Source organism: Pristis pectinata, chromosome 8 (genome assembly GCF_009764475.1).
Source record: "Pristis pectinata isolate sPriPec2 chromosome 8, sPriPec2.1.pri, whole genome shotgun sequence".
Classification (NCBI taxonomy): Eukaryota; Metazoa; Chordata; class Chondrichthyes; order Rhinopristiformes; family Pristidae; genus Pristis; species Pristis pectinata.
The window spans coordinates 93,262,044-93,281,448 of NC_067412.1; the positions used below are offsets into that span (position 1 = coordinate 93,262,044).

General features: G+C 42.6%; 1 protein-coding gene across 7 annotated transcripts in view; it reads right to left on the reverse strand.

The window, feature by feature from the left end:
• Nucleotides 1–18,001: 18,001 nt before the first annotated feature.
• The window catches only part of radx (RPA1 related single stranded DNA binding protein), a 77,323-nt gene continuing 75,919 nt past the window's right edge, over nucleotides 18,002–19,405 (reverse strand). For 6 of the 7 annotated variants that reach the window (XM_052020808.1, XM_052020810.1, XM_052020812.1 and 3 more), the window contains exon 17: nucleotides 18,046–18,341. In XM_052020808.1, coding sequence (XP_051876768.1) covers nucleotides 18,217–18,341 — 125 coding nt within the window. In that variant the 3' untranslated portion in view covers nucleotides 18,046–18,216. Of the gene's footprint in view, nucleotides 18,342–19,405 lie in introns of all 7 variants that reach the window. The other variant, XM_052020811.1, reaches the window with a different exon arrangement.

Below are 19,405 nucleotides of genomic sequence, written 5' to 3' on the forward strand. Positions count from 1 at the left end.
CATAACACTTTACAGCGCCAGCGACCCGGGTTCAATTCTGGCCGCTGCCTGTAAGGAGATTGTACCTTCTCCCCGTGTCTGCGTGGGCTTCTTCCAGGTGCTCCGGTTTCCTCCCACTTTCCAAAGACGTGCGGGTTAGGAAGTTGTGAGCATGCTATGTTGGCGCCGGAAGCGTGACGACACTTTGCGAGCTGTCCCCAGAACACTCTACGCAAAAGGTGCTTTTTCACTGTGTGTTTCGATGTACATGTGACTAATAAAGAAATCATCATCATCAACGTACTTAAATGTCTGCTTGGTGCCTCAGGACCTGCTGAAGATAAAGAATGTGTGGTAGTAGAGTATGATTTCTGTGTTGCAGCCTGAAATAACTTTCATTCTCTGGATCTGGGGCTGGAGGTGAAGGTGTCTACTGATGAAGGATCCTTGACCAGAAGTGTTGCTTCTTTTCCTCCCCCACCACCCAGATGCTGCCTGATATGCCAGGTGTTTCCAACATTTACAGATTTTGTTTTGGATTTCCAGCATCTGCAGTTTTTTGCTCCAATTATATCAATGTTTTCTTGTACACTTCACTTATTGTGACGTCCACAGATTTCATTTCCAAATGAAATAAGCTGCTGATTACTCCTCTTTCAGAGTGAGGACGTATTAAATTGAGCATATCTGTCAGTGCTCAAATGCAGTCTGGAATCAAAAACTTCTTAAAATAAATCTAATTAGAAAAATAGATGTAAATAGATAAAAGAATTCAATACAGAAGAGGAAAGACACAAAGAATAATCTCGATATAGTATTTTCCATCATGTTTGCTTTAAAATTTGTATAATAATTTAGTCAGAGTCCAGTTAGTATGGCTTTACTTTGTTCAGGTCGAGACCTTTCATAAACTCAGCTAGCAGAAGACAGGCCTTTAGGTACGATTATTCATTCTAGAATCACACATATCTATTTTTGTCTAGTTACCCTATTTTTACAGAACTTCTGTTTGATCAAAGAGCAACCAGTCAGTTCAGGAAATATTCAGACACCAGATAGACAGAGGGAATGAACCCTGTGACTGAGATCGAAGGTACAGGAGAAACCATGCCGACTTTTCTGAAAGAGAAGTAATCAGCAGGTTATTTCATTTGAAGATATAAATCTATGGATGTCAAAATAAGTGATATATACTGCAAAACATAGATAGTAACTGAAGCAAAATACTGCAGATGGTGGAAATTCGAAACAAGAATTGAAAATGTTGGAATCACTCAGCAGGTCAAGCAGCATCCGGGGGTGGGGGGGGGGGGGGTGAGGGGGGAGAAAAAGAGAACATCTGCTAGCGGGATGTTAGCAACTGGTGGTTGCATCTGGACTGAAGGAATGAAGGCATGAATTTCAGACTGTAGAGCAGGTGAGGTCTGTGTTTGATGGGTAATCTACCATCCATAGGTGCCAATACCTGACTGCGTTAAAACTGGGTCAAAAGCAAAATACTGTGAACGCTGGAAATCTTTTCTCTAAAGTCAGCTCTTGCTTCAACATGGGATCCTTCACCATTCCCTTTCTACCGTGTGTCATTATCACTTCTCATTTGCTCCTTCCTGTTGTCCAACCTACCAGGGAGAATTTGTCATCGGGTAATACAGCATGGAAACAGGCCCTTCCGCCCAACACGTCCACTTCGATAAAGATGTCTATCTAAGCTAGTCCCATTTGCCCCCATTTGGCCCATATCCCTCTCAACCTTTCCTATCCATGTACCTGTCCAAGTGTCTCTTAAATGTTGTTATTGTACCTTCTGCATGAAGAAATTACCTCTTGGATTCCTTTTAAATCTTTCCCCTATGCCCACTGGTTTTTGGTTCCCTTTCCCCAGGAAAGAGACTGTGTGCATTCACCCTATCTATGCCCCTCAAGTCTCCTACGCTCCAAGCAATAGTCCTCGCCTGCCCAATATCTCCCTATAACTCAGGCCCTTCGTGTCCTGGCAACATTCTCCTAAATGTGATCAGGTAACCACAGGATTGTTATAAAGGTCCACTGGTTCACTAATATCCCTCGGGGAATCTGATGTCCTGTTCTGGTTTGGCTCAGAAGTCACCTGAAACCCACATCAATGTGGTAAGTCCTCTATCTGCCCTATCTGTGTTGTTCCTTCTTCCATTCACCATTTCCCTGCCTTGTGTACTTGTTTAAAACTTGTGATGAAAGGCCATTGACTTCAGACTTAATTTTCTTACTCCAAATCTGCTACCTGACCTGTCGAGTATTTCCAGTATATACTGTTTAAATGTCTGTTAAAATCAGACCACTAACAGTATAAAGGATATGACAGTAATACAGTTTTTAATGTCCTTTCCTTTGTCAACACTGAATTTGCACAGGTTAAGGTGAATAGCAACAAAGAGACACGTCATCAAAATAAGGAAAGCATTTTATTCAGTTCAATAGATCCACTGTGGGAATTAAAGATCTAAAAAAACAATAGCAATGGAAAATAATTGAATGCACCTGAGGAAAACAGTGCAAGAAAAAATATCCACACAAAGTTTCTACAGCTGTGACTCAAATTTTGGGAACTATTTCATTCTTTCATTTGAACGCCTTCATATTTTCCATCAAGTGCCCAAACATGTCACAACAGCCAGATTCGAGTGCAAGTTGTCTATTAGACAGATTATTCAGGCTCATCAAACAAGACAGGCTTGCCTGGAAATTGGGTTGGAAATGCATAAAAGGGACTTCAGCTGAGTTTGATCATCTAAGCAATCATTTCCAGTAAATAACCCCCTTTGGGAAACTGGACCAGGCATTTCCATTGACATTTTTCCAGACTCAGACCGTTCTTTTTGCAATGAATTAGAGTTGCTGGGTAGAAGCTACATGTGGCGCTCAACATTTACTCTGCAACTCAGTGTAAGTCAGGTTACTTTAATGCCTTTTCTGTAATTTTGGGGGAAGGCTGCTTACATCAGGAGTCCTGATGGAACAGTTTCAGGACTCAGTGCAGCCTGCTCAACCAAGTCCCAAAATCCACAGAGTGTGTTGCAACTAACAGTTCCACACTTAGCTGCTGACGTTTTCTTTTAACGGGTGTCTCAATGGCACCATCACTGGCAGCAACCTATTACTGGAGCTGAAGCCTCAGCTTCCCGCTTGGGCTGGGTCAGGGACCTCAGGGCAGATGGCAAAGGTATGCCCATCTGTAGGGAACCGACTTCCACAGTGTCCTGAGACACCAATTCTCTAACGATCAATACCAGGCGGACCAGGGTTTTCCAAGACTGCCACTGCTATGAGGCATGAAATTCTGCAGCTCAGTCTTGTACCTAGACTGCCCCACCATGGAGCTCAAGGTCGCATTGACTCTTGATTTCCTGACCACTGGAACTTGCCAAGCGGCTGCAGCAGATCTCTGCCGTGTTTCGAGACACAGCATCAGAGAGGTCATCCAGACACAGTCATAGAGTAATAGGGCATGGAAGCAGGTCCGTGGCCTAACTCATCCATGCCACCCATGGGGCCCACCAAACTCACCCCATTTGCCCGTTTTTGGCCCATATCTCTCTCAACCCCCACCCCCGCCCCCATCCATGTACTTATCCACCAACGCGGGACATAAGGAGTTCCCTCGATCTTTTCATCCACAGAATGGGTCTCCACATTCTAATCATGCAGGTGATTGTGGATCACGAGAAGACTTTCCTGATGGTCAGACCACATTTCCAGGAAGCACACATAGTCCAGATGAAGGGCCATTTTCTTGCAGCTACCATTGGGCAGGAGGTACAGAAGTCCTGAAGTCCCACACCACCAGGTTCAGGAACAGCTACTTCCCTTTAGCCATTCGGTTCTTTAACCAACCTGTAGCAGCCTAATCATTACCTCAGTACAGTAACACTATGACCACTTTGCAGTATAATAGACTTTGCTTCTAATTTGTTCTAAGTGTGTTCTTTCTTGTATAATTTATGATCAATTTATGTTTTTCTTGTGAATGTTGTATCTCTTCTGCTATGTGCCTGTGATGCTGCTGCAAGTAAGTTTTTTATTGCACCTGTGCGTATGTGTACTTGTGCACACGACAATAAACTTGATTTTGACTTTTCATAAGGACCTTTCCAAGTTCTAGAAACCCATTCCAGACAAAGTGACCCTCTTCACATTTCAACTAACACTGGTTAACCAGTGATCAGTGACACATAACAGGCCCACATATGTTTCCTGACAGGATCACACTGTCCTTTACACACCAGAGAATGAATCCTTGACACAATGACTCAAGTGGCTTGCTGCAATTATATTCAAGACTGATCTTGTAAGGACAGGAAGGTTACAGTATTCCTGGCTCTGTTTTGACTGTTTACTTTAAAGAAATACTTCTTATTCTTAATAACACCTTACACATAAAGTCTCAAGTTTCTCCATTCTCTCATAACACTGACTACAAGCACCAGGGGATCAACCACTTATTCCCTCCAGCACCCGAATATCACCCTGATTTCTTGGCATCCAGCATTTGAGATGTGGACAGAAAAGAATAGTACAACAACAACCTATCAATACAAGGTTTCAGATACAATTCTTGGCTATAAAATGCTTGTGGTTGTTACAGACACTACATAAATGCAAGCTCTTTCCTTCATCTGTTTAAATTCTTGTGTTTTTCTTATGTAGTTTAGCAGTCTGTTGGGTTGTTGACTGTTGCTCTGCAATTAGTTAGAGATGGTTACTCAACCACTAGCGCTAAAGAATCTCAACTCTGTTTCAAGTTCTTCCTTAGTTACTTCAGTAGTGTTTATGGAGCACATGTGTGTTTCGATTGTTGTTCTCCCGATGATCACATTTTCTTTCTTTCTTTTTCAATCTTTTTACTAGTTTTCAAATTAATACAGATTAATATATCAATGTTTATACATGTAATACAAAGAGATCAGGAGAACAATCATGACATGGATAATCATAAGGAAAAATAAAGTATAAAAAACAATCTGTAGACCCAACGATCTGTTAGTGAATGAAGATAATATAAAAGAAAAAGATTTATTATAAAATATAAAAGAAAAAAAAATATCCCCAAAACAATAAGAAAAATTATAGACAATATATCAAACTAAACTAAGCTGAAGAAAAAAAAATTCAAAAAAAAACAAAGAAAAAACTGGACTAAAATTTCTCAATAGAAACAGAGCAATATTATGTCATCAGATCACATTTTATTGAACTCATTCACTAATTCCAGTCCCCTGCTGCTTTGGGACAATTTTGGTCAATTATCAACTGAGAGCACTTTGCATCAAGATTATTTGCTGCTTCTGGATCCAAGTTACTGATGTAGATGAGAAAGCCTGGGGCAGCCCCTTGTACATTCCATACCCCCTACACTTCTCTGCTTTCTTTCATGAGAACCTCTTGTTTCTTACCCTTTGAGCCTGTGTTCAATTAATTCCCAGGGTTTATCTTAGATCTGGATTCAATTCATAGCCTTTCATGTGGAACCCTTATCAAAAGCTGTTTCAATTAATCATTTTATTCTTCACTCATGATTGAACTTCACTTCCAGCAAGAACAGATAGAGAATAATAAACATGTGATCAATCAAGGTCCCATATTTACTAAAACACACAGCAACACCAAGGCACGCCGTCCTTTCAAACTCTCAGTTCTTCATTCACAAGACCAAACAAGGTGCAAATGAAAACATTTGTGTGTGGAGTTAGAAAACACACATCTTTTGATGAGAATCCACATCTTTTCCTTGGTCAAATCTCTTTTCTGATCTGAAATAAAAACAGAAAATGCTGGAAATACTCAGCAGGCCAGGCCACATCTGTAGGAAGAGAAACAAGAGTTAATGTTTCAGATCTAAGACCCTTTGTCTGGTCTCTGACAGGAAACATTGACTCTGTTTCTCTTCCCACAGATGCTGCCTGCTCTGCTGAGTATTTCCAGCATTTTCTGTTTTTATTTCATTTTAGATTTCCAGCATTTGCAGTTTTTATGATTTTCTCTTTTCCGACCCAGTGGGAAAGCCAGAATTCCTCCCACATCCACCCTTCCTGTGGCGAAGCATGCCTTTGATGAGTTTAGTTAAAGAAATTATTGTCCCTCTCACAGTTTTGGAGTCCAAGTGAAATTTTTCTTATATTAAAATCAGGATGCTGGATGATAAATGTTTTGAGTGTTTTATAAGTATGTTTTGTTTATTTTGAGAAGCTGACTGGCACAGTTTGTTGAGTTCAGTGTCTGGTCTGATGCCATAAATACAGAGCAAGGAATTGGTTGAAGACACAGAGAGCAGTCAGTACCTGAAAGCTGTTCTCCTGGGTTCCCTCCCCACCAAGACTTATAGACTCTGATCACAGCCTCGCCATTGCTAAGTCTTGCCAATTCCTCATGGTGGTGTAGCGGTTAGTGTAACGCTTTACAGCACCAGCGACCTGGGTTCAATTCCGGCCACTGTCTGTAAGGAGTTTGTACGTGTCTGCATGGGTTTCTACCGGGTGCTCCAGTTTCCTCCCACATTCCAAAGACGTATGGGTTAGGAAGTTGTGGGCATGCTATGTTGGCGGCGGAAGCGTGGTGACACTTGTGAGCTGCCCCCAGAACACTCTACGCAAAAAAGATGCATTTCACTGTGTGTTTTGATGTACATGTGACTAATAAAGACATCTTATATTACTGGACTCTAACACCCCAGTGGTCTATATGGTCACCTGAAAGAGGACGAACATATCCCTCTATTTCTGATCTGATCATTGATTTCACACAAGTTTCTTGCTCGACTCCTATTTCCCTCTGTAGTACTGATCATCACAAACTCAAGTATATTCAATCACTCGGCTACCACAGATTTTCAGGGTGGAGAACTACAAAATTTGCCTCCATAGAATCCTTGTGTCCCACCAGACCTATAAGTATCAGGATTTTCCTGAGCTCATAACTCCCAGTACCAGATCTCACTTTACTGCCTCCAATTATCCCAAACACTGGATTCTTCTTTCCTGATACTCAAAAGGAGTTCCAGACTGCAGATGCCGGAATCTGGAACAACACGCAAGGAGCTGGAGGAACTCAGTGGGTCAGGCGACATCTGTGGAGGGAAATGGGCAGTCAATGTTTTGGGTTGAGACCCTTCATCCATGAGTCCAGATGAAGGGTCTTGGCCCTAAATGTCAACCACTGAGTTCCTCCAGCATCTTGTGCGTTGCTCCAGATTCCAGCATCTGATGGCTTCCAACTCAGGGTATAAAAACTAAAGGAAATTGCAGATGCTTTAGGAATCATTTTCAAAATGGCTCCAACTTAAAATATTGGAACTTTAAAAATGTAATTCACACTCGCTCACTGTAAAGACACAGATCATCTGCTTGTAATATATATTAAAAGTGCTGTGACTGGTGGCCATTTCTGGTAAAGGCAACACTTATCATAGGTTCGTACAGCACAGAAACAGGCCTTTGACCCACCTCGCCAATACCGTGTTGCCTATCTACGCGAATCCCATTTGCCTGCATTAAGCCCATTTCCCTCTCTGCCTTTCCTTTCTAAGTACCTATCCAAATGCCTTTTAAATGTTCTAATTGCATCTGCTTTCACTAACCCCTCTGACAGCTCGTTCCAGATAACCACCACCATCTGTGTGGAAAACTTACCCTACAGATATCCTTTAAATTTCTCCTCTATTACTTTAAACCTGTGCCCTCCAGTCCTACACTTGCTGGCCCTGGGAAAAAGACTGTCCTATCTATGACACTCATAATTTTATAAACCTCTATAAGGTCACACCTCAGCCTCCTACACTCCAGGGAAAACAGTTCCAGCCTATCCAGTCTCATAAGGAGAGCCGTCCAATCCTGACAACATCCTTGTGCATCTTTTCTGTACCCTCCCTAGCCTAATCACATTTTTCCTGTAGTACAATGCCTAGAACTGCATCCAATATTCCAGATGCAGTATCACCAATGTCCTGTACAGTTGTAACATGATGTCCCAACTTTTGTATTCAATGTTTTGTATACCATATTAAAAAGAGATAGAATTGCCTTTTGTGATGTCCTGGTGCACTTTGCAGCTAATAAAATATTCTTAAGTTATTGGTATTGGTATTGGTTTATTATTGTCACGTACTGAGGTACAGTGAGAAACTTGTCTTGCATACTGATTGTACAGGTCAATTCATTACACAGTGCATTGAGGTAGTACAGGGTAAAAACAATAACAGAATACAAAGTAAAGTGTCACAGCTACAGGGAAGTGCATTGCAGGTAGACAATAAGGTGCAAGGTCATAACAAGGTAGATTGTGAGGTCAAGAGTCCATCTCATCGTATGAGGGAACTGTTCAATAGTCTTATCACCGTGGGGTAGAAGCTGTCCTTGAGCCTGGTGATATGTGCCCTCAGGCTTCTGTATCTTTTTCCTGATGGAAGAGGAGAGAAGAGAGAATGACCTGGGTGGTGGGGCCTTTGATTCTGCTGGCTGCTTCACCAAGGCAGCGAGAGGTATAGAGTCCATGGAGGGGAGGCTGGTTTCCATGATGTGCTGGGCTGTGTCCACAACTCTCTTCAGTTTCTTGCGGTCTTGGGCAGAGCAGTTGCCAAACCAAGCCGTGATGCATCCAGAGAGGATGCTTTCTATGGTGCATAGATAAAAATTGGTGAGTGTCAAAGGGGACATGCTGAATTTCATTCACCTCCTGAGGATGTAGAGGCGCTGGTGAGCTTTCTTAGCTGTGGCGTCTACGTGGTTGGACCAGGACAGTCTATTGGTGATGTTCACTCTGAGGAACTTGAAGTTCTCAACCCTCTCGACCTCAGCACCATTGATGTAGACAAGTGTATGTACACCACCCCCTTTCCTGGTCAATGACCAGCAATTGCTTTAAAGTTGCGTACAATTTGATCACATACAACAAACCGGAATGAGTTAATTACCAGGTAATTTGTTTTAGGGAGATTAACCAGGGGATAAATACTCATCAGGACACTGCAGATAACTTTCCTGCTCCACTTCAAAATTGGACCTGCTGCTTACAATTGGCTGAACCAAGAAAATTCATCTTTAAACCTGTCAGAAATACATATTTCTTTCAACAACTCTTATTTGGAATTCCTCAGTCTTGCACTGGTGCACCCAACCCACAAGCTGTTCAAGAAATTTGATCAAGGATATAGTATAAAGACTTGGCAATCTGTGGCTAGCGTAATACCGGGCATCTGTTTTGGGAGTTGGCATCATTTGAGCATCATATCCACCTGTCTCTCTGTCGAGTGCCATCAGTCCTATTGGGAGAGCCAGTGGAAGAAAGCCTACTTACCTCTGATGGCTGGTCTTAGAGTTCCATGAGAAGTACTAGCTCAGGTCATTGTGGGGTACTCTGTTCCAGACACTGACAGCTCAACATCAATGTAAGTTACTATAAAGAACAAACACAGAATGTAATAGGTATTTACACCAAGGCATTGGCTCTTTCGTTCCTCCATAACATGCTACTCAGGTCTGTAGGTCACTGAGAAAATTAAACAAAAACAGAAAACGCACAGCAGGTGAGGTAGCATCTGTGGAAAGTGAAACAGAGTTAACAGACCCTTCATCAGAATTGGGACATGGAGAGAAAAAGTTACTTCTAAGTTGTAGAGAAGTCGCAGGGAGTAATGGATGGGACTTAGGGAATATCAGATACAATTATACCTATTATATTCTGTGTTTATTCTTTATAGTAATTTACTTTGATGTTGAGCTGTCGGTGTCTGGAACAGAGTACCCCACAATGACCTGAGCTAGTACTTCTCATGGAACTCTAAGACCAGCCATCAGAGGTAAGTAGGCTTTCTTCCACTGGCTCTCCCAATAGGACTGATGGCACTCGACAGAGAGACGGGTGCATATGATGCTCAAATGTTGCCAACTCCCAAAACAGATGCCCGGTATTACGCTGGCCACAGATTGCCAAGTCTTTAAACTACATCCTTGATCAAATTTCTTGAACAGCTTGTGGGCTGGGTGCACCAGTGTAAGACTGAGGAAGTCCAAATAATAGTTGTTGAAAGAAATATATATTTTTGACAGGTTTAAATATGTATTTTCTTGGTTCAGCCAATTGTAAGCAGCAGGTCCAATGGCTCTATTTTGAAGTGGAGCAGGAAAGTTGTCAACAGTCCTGATGAGTATTTATCCATTGGTCAACCTCCCGAAAACAAATTACTTGGTAATTAACTCATTCCGGTTTGTCGTATGTGATCAAATCTGTGAGGCCTAGGTTGTCGAGGGGATGAGTTGTTTGTGGGGCTGTTGGCGGGTGACAAAGAAGGGTGATATGTTGCAAACAGAGGGTCAGGTTGTGCTAACGAAGAGAGCCAATGTCATAGAGCAAAGATGGCAAGTTCTGACATTGGCGGAGAAAGTGAGTTATCAGAAGTTGGAGAATTGATTGACTCTGAAACGCTGCAAAGTTTCCAAGTGGAAGATAGGGTGCTGTTCTTCAAGCTTGCATTGGGCCTTGTTATAACAGCACTGAGGACACAGACAGGTCGGAGTGGGAGTGAGGTAGAGAATTAAAGTGACGTGTGAAGCGACATGTTTTGGTACTTGGGATGAGAAGCTGGAGCGTTGCATCTTTAGTATTTTTTCAAGAAAGTTGAACAACTTGAGACCACCCTGCACAGAATCCATTTAACTGCCATCTCCTCAATAGGTAATTATTTGGACAGACTCAATTTGGACTTTGGTGGTGTGCATTTAAATAAATACTTGCACAAGTTCGGACGTTGGGAAGGATAAGACTGGACTGCAATACTAAGTTGTAGTTTTATATCTAGCCGAACACATGCTGTAAAAGCAAAGCAGCTACAACCTTTGCCTCAGAGACTTCTACCATTCTCAAAGTCTGTGTTTGGCTGTAATTGATTTTTCCTTGAAATTCACTCACTAATAATTGGCTGTTTCTTCTAGAGGATAAAAGACAATAACATCACTTGAAAGGGCTGGAGATAAACCCAAGGTTGCTAGGTAAATTAACCAACTTAATGAGGAATTACCAGCACACGCACTATATTGCCGTGTTTTAACCAGACATTAGATTTAGTAGATTTACATTAAAGACAACATCTGAATTCCTTCTTCTGATTGAATAATAGTGCAGAATGCTATCAGACTCAATAACACCCAATGTGTGCTTGCAATGATTAATCTAAAACAAATTAAAGCAACTGCTATCTGAATTAGCATACCAAAATGCACATACCAAATCTGCCTTGGCTTCAAGTACATACAACTTTAGTTGGGTCATATCTCATCTTGGAACCAAACTTTGCAATGCATATCTTACAGGGTCATTAGACTTATGACCAAGCTCCAGTGCATCAGTCCGTTAAACTGTTATATCCCCATGCCAGATCAGTCACCATTGAAACATTCGAATGTGACTAAATGAGCATGGTTAGAGTAGAATCCATTTATCATTTGTGTCCAGGTCCCGATGCACAATGTCTCTGAGCAGTCAACATACCAAGAAGCAAATGCAATTGATCCTTTTCATTCCTGCTCTAGAAACCGTTAAGGAAAAGTCATGGTCTTTATCGGCCACTACTTTGCGGAAGGACTTGACAATTCATTATGGCATGACAAATGAAATTGAGAATGAGATAATTCAAAATGAAAATCCCTTCAAAACTCAAGAAACCAAGGTGTTTTCCATCCTGGCTCACCTACAAGCTCAGTGTCATCTTGTTTCACATTACGGCTGCAGAATTAAATATAGGTTTGAATCATAAGTCCTACATCTGAGCACAGGACAAACAGTACAGTCAGCCTGATGCATTCAACCCTCAGGCAGAGTGAGAACGAACAACTTTAACCCATTTAATTATTTCTGGCTGCAATACAAATCCACAAACCACATTAAAATAAGGCAAAAATCTCGAATATATGAGATGAAAACATATTCTTCCTTCAGATAGGTATGCAGGCATGACTATGGCATCTTATTAATTCCTCTTCCTCTTCTGTCCATTGTCTTACTTTTCTATTCTGAAACTACTCATGCAGGCTGCACTGCAGCCAAGTTTAGATTTAATTTTTGATTTATGATTCAAGCCTACACTTAATTCTGCAGCCGTAATGTGAAACAAGGTGGCACTGAGCTTGGAGGTGAGCCAGGATGGAAAACAGGTTGGTTTAGATAAGATTTCTTTATTAGTCACATGTACATCAAAACACACAGTGAAATGCGTCTTTTTGCGTTACTGAGAATGTGCTGGGGGCAGCCCACAACTGTCGACACGCCTCCGGCGCCAACATAGCATGCCCACAGCTCCTAACCCGTACGACTTTGGAATGTGGGAGGAAACCGGAGCACCCGGAGGAAACCCACGCAGACACGGGGAGAATGTACAAACTCCTTACAGACAGCGGCTGGAATTGAACCTGGGTTGCTGGCGCTGCAATATTGGTATTGGTTTATTATTGTCACTTGTACCTTGAGTTTGAAGGAACTTTCATTTTGAATGATTTCATTCTCAGTTTCATTTGTCACACTGTAATGAATCATCAGGTCCTTCTGCAAAGCAGTGGCTGATAATGACCACGATTTTTCCTTAAGGGTTTCTAGAGCAGAAATGAAAAGGACCAATGACGACAGTTTACACACTATTCATTGATATAAGCATCAAAAGCCAAATGATCTTGCGCTTTAATAGTGTTTTCCTGCTGTTAAAGATAATGTGGACATTGATTCATCCCATCTGTATGGCACAGAAACTCATTGGGATCCCACCCATCCTTTGAACTGAAAAACTCTGCTCAATAGATTATTGTTACTCTGGCACAGGTTGACTGACCTGTGTGTTTGATCTGCACACACCCAGGCTCAGATCTATGAAAATCGAGACTGCTAAATTTTATACCTTGGTTTATAAAATAAACAGGAGCTGAAACAATATTTCTCTCTATTCTCCACTATAGATACCAAAGTTTTTATTAAATAAAAACTATTGGTTAATTTCAGTAATTTAAGGAAGGATATATATCTTCTGGTGTTTGCTTTACAATGATTCGGAGCAAAACCACAAGACATTTGGCGTAGGAACACAAGAACAGGAGTGAGTTATTCAGCCCTACAAACTTGCTCATGGTTGATTTGCAACTTTACTCACTTCCTCCATTCCTTAATATTTCTAGCTAACAAAAATAATCTACCAACCTCAGGGTCAAATTTAACAACTAACTTACTGCTGGTTACTATCTGTGGAAGAAATTCCCAAACTTATATGGTTTTTTTGAACTCCCCCAGTAAGGCTTGACTCTAATATTTAGACTAATCCCTTTAATCCTCTTCTTTCTAACCAGTGGAAATAGCTTCACTCTATTTCACTCCGTTTAGTTTCCCATCATGAAAACCAGCCTCCTCTCCGTGGACTCTTCACTTCACTTCTCACTGCCTCGGTAAAACAGCCAACATAATCAAAGAGTCCTCCACCCCGGACATTCTCTCTCCTCCCCCCTCCCATCAGGCAGAAGATACAAAAGCCTGAAAGCACGTACCACCAGGCTCAAGGACAGCTTCTATCCCGCTGTTATAAGACTATTGAACAGTCCCCTAGTAAGATAAAATGGACTCTTGACCTCACAATCGACCTCGTTATGGCCTTGCACCTTATTGTCTGCCTGCACTGCACTTTCTCTGTAATGGTAACACTATTGTTAGTTTTTTCCTTTGTACTACCTCGATGTATTGATGTGATGAAATGATCTGTATGGATGGCATGCAAAACAAAGTTTTTCATTGTACCTCATTACATATGACAATAATGAACCAATTTACCAATTTTTACCAATTTACCTCAATGTCATGTAAAGTTCAATAAAATCAACCTTGACAATCTAAATTCCAGAAATACAACCCCAGTTTTCACAGTCCCTCCTTGCTACTTAACCTTGAGAACTCCATGGACTATTCAAATAAACCTCCATCGTGCACCATCTAAGGTCATTTTAGTCTTCCACTTATTCAAGGTGGTGCTTTCTCAAGCTGCACCCCAAGAATTATAACTGGAATTGAATTTTTAAGACTATGGAAGATAAAGGATTATTGTCTTAAAATATATTCATTTAAAATATTAACTTCCTGCTTTATTTTTGGAAACCTCTCCATCCCAAGACTTCCTACTGCAGGCTACCAGAGTGAAGCAGTTGTGGGCTGAACTCCAGTCAGCCAGTTAATAGGAGACACAAGAGGCTGCAGATTCTAGAATCTGGAGCAAAAAATCAAACTGCTGGAGGAACTCAATGGGACAGGCAGCATCTGTGGAGGGTCAACGTTTTGGATCGAAATCGTGCATCAGGACCAAGAGTGCAGAGGGGAGATAGCCAGTGTAAAGAGGTGAGAGGGAGGGGTGAGGCAGGGATGTGGAATCAGGTGAGGTGGGGGATGATGGGCAGATGGATCCATGGGCAGATGGGGAAGATGCAGGGTCCCGACCCAAAATGTCGACCATCCCTCTGCCTCCACAGATGCCGCCTGACCCACTGAGTTCCTCCAGCAGTTTGTATTTTTTAGCAGCTGGTTCCCGTGTCTGCGTGGGTGTCCTCCGGGTGCTCTGGTTTCCTCCCACATGCCAAATACGTACGGGTTAGGAAGTTGTGGGCGTGCTCTGTTGGCGCCGGAAGCGTGGCGACACTTGTGGGCTGCCCCCAGAACACTCTACACAAAAGGTCCATTTCACTGTGTGTTTCGATGTAAGCGTGACTGATAAAGATATCTTATCATTGTTAATTAATGTTTGTGATGTGGGTGCCACAACCACATTCACTGGCTTCCTCTGTTGCCCTGGATATCTGAATCAGAATCAGGATTATTACCACTGACATATGACGTGAAATTTGTTGCTCTGTGACAGCAGTACAGTGCAAAGACATAAAATTCTATAAATTACAAAAATAAATAAATAGTGCAAATAAAAAGGAATAACAAGGTACTGTTCATGGGTTCATGGACCATTCAGAAATCTGATGACGAAGGGGAAGAAGCTGTTCCTGAATCATTGAGTGTGGGTCTTCAGGCTCCTGTACCTCCTCCCTGATGGTAGTAACAAGAGGAGAGCATGTCCCGGATGGTGAGGGTCCCTTTAATAATGGATGCCGTCTTCTGAGGAATAATGAGGTAGTCTTCATGGGTTCATGGACCATTCAGAAACCTGATGGCGGAGGGGAAGAAGCTGTTCGTCCTCCCTGATGGTAGTAACGAGAAGAGGGCATGTCCCAGATGGTGAGTGTCCTTAATGATGGATGCCGCCTTCTTGAGGCACCACTTTTTGAAGACGTCCTCGATGGCGGGGAGGGTTGTGCCTGTGATGGAGCTGGCCGAGTCTATAACCCTCTGCAGCCTCTTGCGATCCTGTCCATTGGCGCCTCCATACCAGGCAGTGATGCAACCAGTCAGAATGCTCTCCACCATACACCTACAGAAATTTCCAGGAGTCCTTGGTGATATACCGAATCTCCGCAAATTGCTAATGAAGTAGAGCTGCTGGCATGCCTTCAGTGATTGCATCAATATGTTGGGCCCAGGATAGGTCCTCTGAGATGTTGACGCCCAGGAACTTGAAGCTGCTCACCCTTTCCACCGCTGACCCCTCAATGAGGACTGGTGTGTGTGTTCTCCCGACTTCTTTCGTTGAACCACTGAAGACAATGGTGCTCCCATGTTGCTGTCAGCTGCCGAATCCCACGGTAAATATTTTATTGTTCATTTGTGGAATATGGGCATCATGACCCTAGTAAAGATTTTTCAACCACCCCCAAATGCCCTTGAGAAACTGGCGGTGAGCTGCCTTCTTCAACCGTGACAGTCAAGAGTTGAAGCTGCCACCGTGGTAGATTTAATACAACTTGCGTGGCTTTAGTAGATCAGTTCAAGGGGGTAGTTAAGTGCCAAGCATATTGCTGCAGTCACTTATTAGTCAGACTGGTCAAAGGTGAGATTTGCTTTCTAGAGAAAAAAATCTAGTTCACTGCCTCTCCTGAAACAAAACGCAGATTTAACATTTACTGCTGCCAAGGCTGGATTTGCACTTACGTCTCCAGATTAGAGATGCCTCCAAAAAATTCTTTTACCCAGGGTAGTTATGTCAAGTAATAGAGGACATGCATTTAAGGTGAGAGGGGGAGAAGTTTAAGGGAGATGTGCGGGGGCAAGCTTTTTTTACACAGAGTGCTGGGTGCGTGGAATGGGCTTCCAGGGGTGGTAGTGGAGGCAGATACGATAGAGGCGTTAGATAGACACATGAGTATGCAGGGAATTAATCATGTGCAGGCAGAAGAGATTTAGTTTAATTTGGCATTGTGTTCGGTGCAGACGTCATGGGCTGAAGGGTCTATTCAATGTACTGTTCTATGTTCTATCAGTTGAAGTCTCTGGATTACTAGTCCACCAACATAACTACTCTTCCAATATATCTTACTCATGAGATGATACTGGAGAAAGGGTAATGCATAGCCAAGCCTGGGTGATGCGTTTGACTGACAGTTCCCCCGGATGCTCTGGTTTCCTCCCATGTTCCAAAGACGTAGGGGTTAGGAAGTTGTGGGCATGTTACGTTGGTGCCGGAAGCGTGGCGACACTTGCGGGCTGCCCCCAGAACACTCGACGCAAAAGATATATCTCACTGTGTTTTGATGCACATGTGACTAATAAAGATATCTTGCAGTACTTTTGGTGTTTCCATCATATTACTGCTCCTTTCCTCTCCACCAGCAGTCCAGCCAGTTAAGTGGTAGGTATTACTGCCTTGGGCAGTGGTGAAGGCAGAGACTTACTACTTTAGGATTTAGATGAGCACTTGAATTACCACGGTATAAAATGTTACAGACCAAGTGCTGGTGAGGGGGCTTAGTACAGGTGGTTACAGATGACCAGCATGGGCAAGGTGGGTTGAAGGGCCTGCTTCTGTATTCATTGACCCTGAGTGCCACAACCATGGCGTGACAGCGATGGACACTCACCCTTGCAGCTGCTTGTACATCCATCAGACCAGCTATGTTGGACACCATCGAGAACCTCAAGCCTTGTACTCTATTGTAACAGAGTGAACTCAGCTTCATGGCTGCTGCCTTAGAGCTGACCTGCTAACTGCAGCTCAAGTTTCAGCTACTCAACAGCGTTGAGCTGTTTATCATCACACTTGCTACTTGGCCGAACTCCAAAATCTTCAGTTAAAATTTTGCCACTGAACTCACTTCAACTGAAGATTTGAGTAAACCAGGAGCATTTTATGGCATCAACAAGAGCAGATTTATGTAACTCCTTTAACGCAGTCAAAACATACCAAAGCATTTTACGGTTAAGTACGAACTTAGCAGATCGAGCAGCATTTGTGTGTGTGTGTGTGTGTGTGTGTGTGTGTGTGTGTGTGTGTGTGTGTGTGTGTGTGTGTGTGTGTGTGTGTGTGTGTTGGGGGGGGGGAAATTCCTTTCCTCCCACAGGTGATGCTCGACCTGCTGAGACCCCCCAGCAGATTGTTTGTTGCTCCAGGTTAAAGCATCTGCAGTCTCTGGTGTCTCCATTTGATGGATAAGTAAATCAGACAAAGGTGAGATGTATCTGGACAGATGGAGCTATCCAAGCAAGCGCTGAGCACTCTGTCACACTCCAGACTCCAGTCTAATGGATGAGGGAGAGAGAGAGGGAATTCCTGAGGGATTAGAGAGTGAGCAAAATGCCAAGCTTCTGCCATGGCTAACTTTTGCTGATGACAGGAATCACCAAAACAACTTAATCATCAAGAGAGAAATCTGCCCAAAGTACTGGGCTAGGGTTGGAATCAGTATAAACACACCATAAAGACTGTGCATTTGGTTTTCTGTTTTGCTCCCTCAACAAGGAAGTACAATCATTAAGAGGTCACTCAATGAACTCTCTTCTTAAATCCACGATATCTGATACTGTGCCATGAGTGTTTGCATACATTTATAAACTGTTTCTCAGAACTCAAAAGAAAGTTTGTTCAAGCTTGGTGGCTGTATTTAATCCAAAGATTTATTTGAGAGATTAAAGTCTGAATACATACACACCCACTGGTAAAAAAAATCACATTAAATAAAATATTACCGCAAATATTTAACACATAGCACTCATTGTTGATAATTATATTGGGGTGGTTAGTGGAAAGGTAACCTGGATCAAAGTCTATGAACAGAAAATGGATATTCCAGGATTTTGTGGTTGCTGATGGCTTTATTCAGTCACCTTGTATATTTTGTTTAAAATTACTTCAGATTTGTCCCCACCATAATGACAAAGGTCAAGGACACAGATAACATGCAGGTTGTCCAACTCAGCTGCTGTTCTTACAATGTGATCTGCAAGAGAAAAGAACGGAGGGAGTCATTTGCTTACCAGTTTAAGGACCAAGCCCACTCCTGATGTTGACAAGCAAATTCCATAATTCTCATCAAAGCTGTCCTTGCAAATGAAACCTGGTTCTCAATCACAAGGGGTCTTCTCATAGATTTATACAGAATGGACTCGTCCATGCCAACCAAGGTGTCCATTCAAGCTAGTCCCATTTGCCTGCGTTCGGCCCATATCCCTCTAAACCTTTCCTATCCATGTACCTGTCCAAGTGTCTTTAAAAATTGTTGTTGTACCTGCCTCAACCACTTCCTCTGGCAGCTTGTTCTATTTACGTACCACCCTCTTGTGTAAAAAAGGTTGCTCTTCAGGTTCCTATTAAATCTCTCCCCTCTCATCTTAAACCCATGCTCTCTTGTTCTTGATTCCCCAACCTTGGGAAAAAGACCAAGTTCATTCACCCTATCTCTGTCCCTCATGATCTTATACACCTCAATAAGATCACCGCTCAGTCTCCTACGCTCCCAGGAAAAAAATCCTAGCCTGTCCAACCTCTCCCTATAACCCAGTCCTTAGAATCCTTGTAAATCTTTTCTTCACCCTTTCCAGTTGAATAATATCTTTCTTGGAGGAGGGTGACCAAAACTGGGGCGGCACAGTAGTGTAGCGGTTAGCGCGATGCTATTACAGCGCCAGCGATCGGGGTTCGATTCCCGTCGCTGTCTGTAAGGAGTTTGTACGTTCTCCCCGTGTCTGTGTGGGTTTCCTCCGGGTGCTCCGGTTTCCTCCCACATTCCAAAGACATACGGGTAGGTTAATTTGGGTTTAAAATGGGCAGCGCGGACTCGTTGGGCCGGAAGGGCCTGTTACCACGCTGTAAATAAAATTTTAAAAAAATTTAAATACTCCAAGTGCAACCTCACCAATATCTTATACAACTGCAACATAAGTCTTGTAGGCGAAGAGAATTTGTTTCCACTGCCTGGAAATTGTTTCCTCTGTTCAGATCAGTAATCAGTGGACAAAGGTGTAAGATTATTGGCTAAAACCAGGGAGATGAGAACCCTTCTTC